At 44.1% G+C, this 9,687-nt stretch overlaps 1 protein-coding gene across 1 annotated transcript; it reads right to left on the bottom strand.

The window, feature by feature from the left end:
• Nucleotides 1-1,439: 1,439 nt before the first annotated feature.
• Nucleotides 1,440-9,687, bottom strand: LOC120027413 (ubiquitin carboxyl-terminal hydrolase MINDY-1-like). Its single transcript, XM_038972338.1, has 10 exons — nt 9,574-9,687; nt 7,530-9,170; nt 6,470-6,527; nt 6,038-6,102; nt 4,774-4,932; nt 4,565-4,667; nt 4,138-4,280; nt 3,711-3,908; nt 3,244-3,390; nt 1,440-2,554 (listed from the first exon to the last, which is right to left on the bottom strand). Exons 2-10 carry the CDS (start codon nt 8,271-8,273, stop codon nt 2,474-2,476), a joined length of 1,698 nt encoding a protein of 565 aa, XP_038828266.1. The 5' UTR covers nt 8,274-9,170; nt 9,574-9,687; the 3' UTR covers nt 1,440-2,473.

The following is a 9,687-nucleotide window of genomic DNA, read 5'->3' as shown; positions in this document are numbered from 1 at the left end:
AATTTGTCAGGGCATGGACTCTACAAGGTGTCGAAAGTGTTCCACAGGGATGCCGGCCCATGTTGACGCCAATGTTTCCCACAGTTGTATCAAGTTGGCTGGATGTCCTTGGACCATTCTTGATCCACACGGGAACTGTTAGTGTGAAAAAAACAGCAGCGTTGCAGTTGACACTCAAACCGGTGCGTCTGTCCCCTACCATAACCCGTTCAAAGGTACTTTTCTTGCCCAATCACCCTCAACGGCACACACACGATCCCTGTCTTCTCCCCTTCATCTACTGATTGAAGTGGATTTAACAAGTGACCTCAAAGGGATGATAGGATTCACCTGGTCAGTCTCATGAAAAGAGCAGGTGTTAATGCCTTTCTTGGACTCCCATTCAAAGATGGAGATGGAAAAGAAAGAGGGGCAGAAAAGCAGTTGGGGCAAAAGAGGCAAAGTTTTTCAAGAATAAAAATAAAAGGGTCAGGAAGTAGCTGGCTGCTTTTAAGAGAGAACGAGTGGGACAAACTTACACAAACGGACAAGAAACAGGAGGACCTCGAAAGGAAGATATGACAAAGGTGGAAACCAAAAACGAAGCCAGAAGAGGCTGCAAGAGCAGAAGCTAAAACAAGAAAAACCAATGATTGATTTTGAAAAAATGCAATGGTCCTGCAACAAGTGGAAGTGTTTGTATGTGATTCACTTCCATTTTAGTGTCCAGTTCCACTGTACCCCTTTAACAATGATAAACTATTCCACAAGTATTAGAAAATGGAGCTTTGCAGGTGAAAACAGCAGATAATGATACTGTACTGAGCTGGTTTTATCACATATTGGTTGTATGAGTCGATTATGTGAAATACAGTAATGACATTCACCAGACAATAAATGATTCATTGGCACCATGACAGTTTTAGATTTTCCTTTACTGACATGACAAATTAAATACAAATGAAGTGGCGAAGATTAAGACTTGGCGTCAAGGTGTGGTCTAGTACTGTAGCGTTGCTAAAAGCCCCTCCACCCTAAAGCTACTTCAAAAGGGCTTGTATATCCGACCTTTGCAAAACGGCAGTAACCGCCTGAACTGGCCTTTGTTCCTAAGTACTGTAAATCAAATGCAGACTTCTTATAGTTGGTTCAAGTGTCAGGTTTGCTTAAAAATCTAGTGCAGTCAACGTGCTTTTCCTGTGTTATATATATTTCCACACTGAGGTTGGAATAATATTGTGAAATTCTGAAAGATTATAACGCCGTTTTAGTGTAAGGGCTTTTTGAAAAGACCGCCTGAAATGTCATTCTGTGATGAGAAAGTTTTGGCTTGCCTGGTGACATCAAACTTCCAAACCACTGTCAATAACAGCTGGTTTTCCCCTCCCCACTCAGACAGTCCTATCAAAATTCTTGCTTGAGAAATGGCTCTTTGCTAAGAAGCTATTTGTTTCTTTTTGACCATTTTAACTGAAAACAAATCACAGTAAGGTACTTAAATTGTTACCCAGAAACAATTTTAAATGGAGATTAAAACAGCTGCATTGGACCTTTAATGGGACTTCTCTTACTGGTCTTAAGTCGTCCATAACAGATGCTCCAGCAGAACACCTTCACTGTCCTTATCCATTCACCTTTTGCATAATTCCTCCCTGCTACTAACTACAGCACAGTACACTATAGGGCAGGGAAAGTAAGGCCAATGCTTAGTCTAGCAGATAGGACCTTTGGGAACGCAGCCCTCAAAGCCATATCTTTGTTTGGGCTTGCAGAATCCTCGTCTCGGCCCTCGAGCAAGGCATAACTGTGCACCGTTCTGTATAGGACAGGAATGTACTCGAGTTTCCATCATGGCGTAAATGCAGATGGCGACTTCCCCAGAGTTCGCTTAAAGACCGGGCTTTCTAAGGCTGTGAGGATGGCAAAAGAGTGTAGCAGAGAAGGGGGGGGGGGGGGGTTGTCTTTGTGCTCTAATTTTAACCTAACTTTTTTTGCATCTCCTATACACAATTTAAAAAGCTGCAGTATCCATTTTAAAGTACATCATCTGGTCTGAGCTGTATTGACTGCCCTTTAATTTAGACCTTAGCTTTTTGTTACAGATGTGTTTCATGACTCTACCTGGGTTGTAATGGGTCTTGGACAACTCAGCTGCTGTAACCCACCAACTGCAAGGGATTTCCTGTCTGGTGCCTCAATTGACATTTATATTCTATTCTATGGTTTTGGAAAGCGTGACTAGTACTGCCACCTTCTGGCCTGGATGTTCAAAGGAAACCACGGGTGCGAGGTGCGGTGGTAGTGAGTGAGGTTCAACCTCGAGGTTAGGTTAAGTGTGAGGGGTGGGTTTGGCATTGAGGTGGCAGGGGCACAATCCCCTAACTCTGTGTGTGTGTGTGTGTGTATATATATATGTTAGGGGTTGGCTTAATGCAAAGAAGGGCAGGCTAAAATCATAGGGAGATCATGGAGACTAGGGTAAGGTTAGGTGTCGCTATAATATGGCACAGTCCGAATCATCCTTTTTCTCCCGTCTCCTAGAACCTCCCGGCTGGGCCGCCGCTTGACCTCTCACCTGGAAGCAAAACAAACCGTCATAGAAGCTTCTCCACTTCCTTACTCTATGTAGATAGTTTGTGATGATCAAGGGGACTTCTTCAGCAGATGTGAATCAAAGATAACAGAAAATAAGTACCAGAAAAATACAATAATGCACTGTGGTGAGAGAATGTGTTTTCTGCTCAAATAAATTGTTGTGTAATTGAAAAAGCACCAGTGGGCACTGTTTCTTTACCAATCGCCTATACCAGTGGTCAAACTTTTTACAGCAGGGACCCCACTTTTCCACCAGAATTTCTGGGGACCCCATTTTTTACCGCAATAATTTCTCGCGACCCCACCCCAAATCTAATGACAAATCTTTAAAATCTGACAATTTAGATTTTTACGTCGAGAAATAACCTTCAATTCATTTTCATCGCTTATCCAAATTAAACAAATAAATACATTTACTCAGTTACAAATCTTTCTCAAAAACATTTGTATATTATGCCATACAATAATCTTTACTTTTACATTTTAGTTCTTAAAATTTGTACAAAAATAAATATGGCGACCCCACTGCAGTTCCCCCTCAACTTTGAATACCACTGGTCTATGCTGGTGTATTGTATTTATCTTTCATACTGTTGAAGTATTGAATCAAAGCCTAAAGAGGACACTCTCTTTCCTTCTAGTATATGCCCAGACAGTGTGGTTGGTTACCTGCTGTGCTGGGGCCTGGGAGGGACCTCCTTGTTGTTGTTGCTGCTGGTACTCCTCCTCCTGCAGCTGTCTGGCCAAGTCCAGGTCACTGAGGGGCCCCGGGGCCACCCCCTGCTGCTGCTGCAAAGACATGGCCACCAGGTAGTCCTGGCAACCAAGCATACACCACAGGGTGAGTGAATGTGTAGTCATGGAAATGTGCAGAGAGGCTGAAATCCTTAATAGCAATGCATGATTTCCTGTACATAGAGATCTCAAGTTAGGATCAAGTTAGACACAGACAGCGTGGCAGTTCTACCTATAAAAAAACCTTAATAAGTATCTAGATGCAGCTTAAGATATGGAGATTGTCTCAGTAGTGCATTAGATACTGCCCACTGCATCTGGGTGCTTCTCAAATAACAGGTATCCTCAAACTGAAACTGGCGAAGCTGTGTGGTGGAGTGGGGGGGGGGGGGGTCACTGACCTGGTCGATCTGTCTCTGCTGCTGCTGGGGCGTGAGATCTTCGGGCTGTGTCACAGGGACGCTCCTCTGGGGCGGGTGGCACAGGCGGAAGTCTGAGTCGCAGAAGTTGCCGTCACCCTCCACATTGTGCAGGCTCTCCCACACCAGCCCCCCCTCCTGCAGGAAGCCCTGGTCTGTCACCAGTAGGTACAGGTGGCCCTGTGGGGTCACAAGGTCAAAAGTCATTCACCGGGGGGGGGGGGGGGGGGGGTGAGCAGCGTTTTAGAGAATGTTGTGCTACTGCAGGGCACCTGAGGAGGGAACATTACAGAACGTGCTACATGCCTCATGTAGAATACAGTCTGTTCTATATATTACATTTCTACCTGCAAGGTTCTATATGTTACACCCTATAGATCGAGCCCTTGGTAAACACAAACACACGCACCTTGTGCTTTATCATGGTGCTAAAGTGGTTGTTTCTGAAGAACACAGACAGCTCGCCCTCCTTGACTGTAGTGTTGAGTTCACAAAGTCCATGATACGACAGCTGGGTCGCTGTGGACTCCAGAAACTGCTCTGCCACCAAACCTGAGAGCACGGAGATGGAGAAGTAGAGGCATAATAAAGCAAGGAGAATGGTTGTATTACAGAGGAAATGGCCAAGTGAACATGTGTGCTTGTGAGAAAGAGGGGGGAGAGAGTACAGAATGCAATTGGGATTATATGATCAACTTCCCATCAAGACCCTCGTAAATAAAACCAGTTTATTAGAGCTGGGCTTGAATTTAAGTCTGAACCACGTGTAGCTCACCAGGACAAGGGTTAGTGACAACTCAAATGTATGTGAAGTAAGGATTTGGAAAGTCCTGTACCTTCACTGACACGGCTGCTGTTGGCCGAATGCTTGTAGTCAATGATCTTCTCTACCAGCTGGTTGTAGCTTAGCTTTCCCACCGCTGCCACCATCTCAGGGCTCTGGAGAAAGAAAATATTCTGAAACTGATGCCCAAAACAAGGGATTTGGGGCATTAATTGTGAAAGGAGGGCTTTTACTTTCACATGTTCTACAAATGTCGCTTACCTGAGGGTCCACCAGCCAGCCATGGTAGAGTGGGATGTCCAGCAGGTCAAAGGCGATACACTCTGGCGTGTACTCAAAGTCTGATACGCCCGTGAAGCGCACGTTGACATCAAGGCCCGTGGACAGCTTTGGCAGAACTGCCATGGCATCGCTCATGTTCTGCAGAATCAAAGATAAAAAATACATATCATAAAACTACAGAGGTTGGAAACTGAGTTGGAAACCAGGGTTGGGGGTTAGTTCTGTTTCGATTACAGTCGATTCAGAGATTGAATGAAGATTAACTTCATGAATTGAAAATCAGACCATTTTCTACAAGTATTTTTGAATTCATATTTTGAGCTGGAATGGAATCGTACTTGCATAAAACGTAGAGTTGATTGCACAGAAGGCCAGTATCAGCTGTTCCTAGATTGATTCCTCATATGGTTCACACCACGGTTCCAGTGACATGTACGTATGGAAATTAGATTGATGTGCGATAAGGCAAAGTGGATGTGCGGGTTAATCTTGTAGTACAAAATTCACAAGGGCTTCTAAGAGACCGGCACTCAATCTTACCTGTCCACATCGGTTTTGCCTATAGTTTCTTTATCACTGTCGAGCAGCAAACTACAATCCTCTGAGCTTAGCCATGAATAATCAACCAGATTGTGGTTATACACACCCACAGCTCTGATGTCAGAAAACAAAAGCTGTCCAGTCGAAACAGCACATCTAATTGAGCTTCAAGTGTCAGAGCCAGGTGGTTGGATCGTGGTGCTTACAACACCAAGGACAATGGGGTTGATTCCTGCAACCACACATACTGGATAGAATGGGCTGACTATAAGTCACTTTCTATTAAAAAGCTGCTAATGACCACATCATTAAGTTAATTGGCTGCATCCACACAGGCACCATCTTGCCACCTTGGTACAGTATAGTATGTTTTAATCCTTGTTCCCTAAGCTCCTTATTCTTGTACTCTAGTGGCAGCCGGTGAGGCTTAGCATCGATGACACAGCTGATTTTACTGTTAGAACAGCCCCCTGCGTGGCTTCTGCCTCTGCAGTGAACTCCGCTTCCCCTTAAAAATGACTCAGTCTCAACCACACAAACAATTTTGTGCCACACAGCTACAAAATAGATAAGACAGCACCTGCAGAAACACACGCATGCGCACAGCTACAGAAAAATGTTCTGACAACACACATAAGTGAGTGTCAAGTAAGTGGACAGACACCGGCCTGAGTTTGTGTGTTAAATACAGAGGTGAGTTTACCTGCTGAAAGTTGAGCTCCATTCCCTCAGCCTTCTCCCTGGGTTTGATGGACAATACACACTCTCCTGTGGCAGAAACATCAGAAAGACAAATTATGGGAGTAAAACGATAATGTGGTTCTCAGACAGTCAGTGACCAAATAGGGGAATATATTATAACACACATTCCTATGGTAATGGTCAGAGTTTACAGATTTTCAAATCTCCTAGATATTTCAATGACTTAAGTCCTTGGCTCCTGGAGCATAGGGCCAGTGATGATCTTTTGTTTACGGCCTGATAATATGCAACCTCTTTAGTTGCTTGTACTTTCATGCATTGGTTGCATTTTCATGTGCCAGTGACAACCTCAGTGTAAACGTGTGAAAAATACAATAGCTTCAGTGTTAAAGTCTGTATGAAAGTTCAGATAATACACTCCCATGTTTCTTACCAAGGTGAGCCATCAGGTCCTCTGTGGTGATAACTTCTGTCTGGGCGGGTAGCTTGGCCTGGGGACAAATCACACACACGATTTTGATTCATAAGCCCTTTCCTTGATCCATGTTCGTTTAACAACAGATTCTGTGAAGTTGGATACAGATATTATTGGAAGTTATAACAGTAGAATGAATGGTGCTGGTCAAGGAAAAATCGAGGCCTGGACAAATATACTTGACTCTGAAGAACGATCTCAGCTAAAGCCTAACACACATAGAAACAAACAAACTATAAAGCCCAACACGTACACACATATATATACCTATTTGTATCTTTTTACTTTCAGGCCCACGGGAATGGGTGGTATGGGGAGGGCTTTTTCTCTTCTGAGTGAAATAAATATATGTGGAAGAAATGTAATATGAAGTGAATATGAAATTATTAATTAATTAATATGAATTGGAATATTGTACCTCTAACCCCCCAATAAAATAAATGTCAAAATAAATTTAAATTGTCACAAAAAAAATGGATTCTCTGGCGCAGACATGCTGCCCTTCATAAACTTTAATTCTGCGTTGCTTGATTTTAAAAGCGACAGACTGCTTTCATGTTGATAGTACAAACAAGATTATAGGATTCAGAAGTCCTCTGTCCTCTTTTAATAAAACTCCCCAACATGAACCTGTAATTCCTGCCTCTAGAAACTTCCCTCCCTCCAGTGTCATATCACTAAATCTGGCCTGCCTACACACCTCGGATGTGTCATCCTCAGTGTGTCAATCTCATTCTTATTCTCAGTCACCTTAAGGCGGCCACTGAAGTCCCTCAATAGTAAAAGTGCATCTCAATAGCCTAAAGTGGCTTCCTCTCTTGGCTCATTTCTTTGATCTGCACCGATCTGGACCAGTGAATGCAACATCCCCCAATAGTCCTCCAATATAGTGCTTTCCTTTATCATATGGTTTGACATCAGTGCAGATGAAGTAGGCCTAAAGCCACTTAAGACGATTGAGATGCGTAGTCACGGACCCCATTAGTCCCAGCTAACTGGTTCTACAGTCCGGCTTTACCTTCCAGCGCAGAAACAGGGTGTTCATGATGGCCAGCAGGGGACAGGGCCCGTTCTCACTCTGTGTGATGATGGGGGTCTTCTTCTCTTTCCAGGTGATCCACTTCACAAAGTAGTAGGCCGGCATCATGGGCTCTAGGTCCGGGGCGGCGGTGGCTCCTCCTGTGGCTGCGGCAGCAGCGACGCCAGCCAGGACATCGTCAGCCAGGACATCGTCGGCCAGGCAGGGGACGTCGGCAGACAGGGAGCTGCCCTCAATGCCCAGGGCAGAGTAGGAGGACAATGGCTCGTCGTTCCCGTTGTTGCCCTCGAAGAACTCTAGGCTGGGGATGGAGAAGGAGGCGGAGTCGGTGGTAGCTGACTGGCTATACTCGTCCGACCTTCCAAATGTGGCCACTGAGCTCTCCCCGTTCCCTTCTGTCAGAGTTTGGCTCTGCAGGGTGGATCGAGCGTCTTCTGTCGTGCCGTTTTCAGACATGGCCGCACACGTGGTGGTTGGTGTGAGTGAGGTTTCCCTGTATCCGTCAAAACCTTCTGCTTCCATAATTGGGGTCTTAAGGGTCTTAACTGATGGGTCTTTGGTGGAGTCTTCATGGTCCAAGGGCTCTGCTTCATGGATTTCTTTAGCCGCAGACGATCCTGCTGTAAGGCCGCCCTCTTTAGAAATGGCCTCTGTCAGAGAGCAGTCATCTTTGACAACGCTCAGGAGATCTCCTCCAACTATCTCTGTGCCAGAATCCGCCATAGCTGGGTAATGTTCAATGTAGCACTTAATCAATTGAAAATAAGGCCAAGTCGTCGGTAAAGACTACTTCAGGCTTAGGTTGTATAAGAATAGAAAAACAAACTCAGCCCTTTACATTAAGTATATTCACAGATTTAAAAGTTGGCAGTGACCTTATAGGTGAAACTTGAAGGAAATCTTGACGATCAGTTCCCTGGCATTCCTGAGTAACAGTGTCCTTAGTTTGCAAGACGGGGTTGATGGACGGCTACAGCAGAATCCACAGTCGCTCTGTCTGTTTTATGTCATACAGACTGTAAGAGAGAGTGGATTTCATATGGCCTTAAATAACTACTTGCACATTTTCTTTCAGTACAAGTGTGGGATGTCATAACAAATAGGCTATATTTTCGACATTGCACATGGGCTTCTGGTAAATTTAGTGCAAGTGTAAAACTACAAGCTTTCCTCTAACAAAAAATAAATAATGATCTTTACACAAAATATATATATACACACATTTAAAACTTAACAACAAATATCTTATATATCATTTTCAGCACTGCCGCTGTCCATTAACGTTATACAGTAAGATACCTACAGCTCCCTGTCAAATAGGTTTGATAGCTTCTGGCAAGCTACAGCAGCAAACTAGAGCAAAGTTATCTTTGGGGGAGGCAAAACTTATCTAACTAGTTATAAAAGTTGTGCTTTTCCTGACGATACAAGGGAATATACCAATTGAAGACTGACAGAAAAGCTACAGCGAAAACAAGTGAAGAGCGGGATGGAGCTAGTCAAGCTTGTCCCTTGCCTTGTGACATGAATGACTCGTAGGTTTTTAGGATATTAATGCGGCATGGTTGTCTTCTTGTCGTCCCAGAATGCGAGTAACCATATTCTTAAATTGTACCAGACCTGCAAGAAAAAGATCAGTGATCAGTCCGTGAAATAATAAGTTATTCTCCAACAACACATCTCCTTCCTGACCCTGGGTTTGACAAAATACTGAGAACGGAACTATAAAGCCGTGGTAGAAAATATTGCATCTGTCAAGTGACACCAGAACTGGCTACTGACCACAGCTTGCTAACGTTATACCCTCGTGCTGACGCTCAGAAGTTGGTAGCGCCCATCACTACCGTGCAACAAATATCTTGATGATGGTGGCAGCTTGTTAGCTAGCTAGCTGACCAGCAGAAAATACAACAGCTTACCATCAAAGCCAGTTGACAGCGTAAATTGGCAAAAACGTCGTGAAATTTAGACAGGTGTTGGTCTAATCAAGAGCAAATTGAGATTTTTACGAAAAGATACTGACCGACTTGTCCACGAGCTTCGCTGGCTGACAACGGGCATGATATTTACATTCCACGGTCTCTTCGCAATCTTGACTTCGCTTACTCCACTTCCTCTACCACATTCTGTAAACAAT

The sequence above is a fragment of the Salvelinus namaycush genome, chromosome 32, assembly GCF_016432855.1.
Source record: "Salvelinus namaycush isolate Seneca chromosome 32, SaNama_1.0, whole genome shotgun sequence".
NCBI classification, from domain to species: Eukaryota; Metazoa; Chordata; class Actinopteri; order Salmoniformes; family Salmonidae; genus Salvelinus; species Salvelinus namaycush.
The sequence above is the reverse complement of the archived record's forward strand: the minus strand, read 5'-3'. Positions and strand labels throughout refer to the sequence as shown.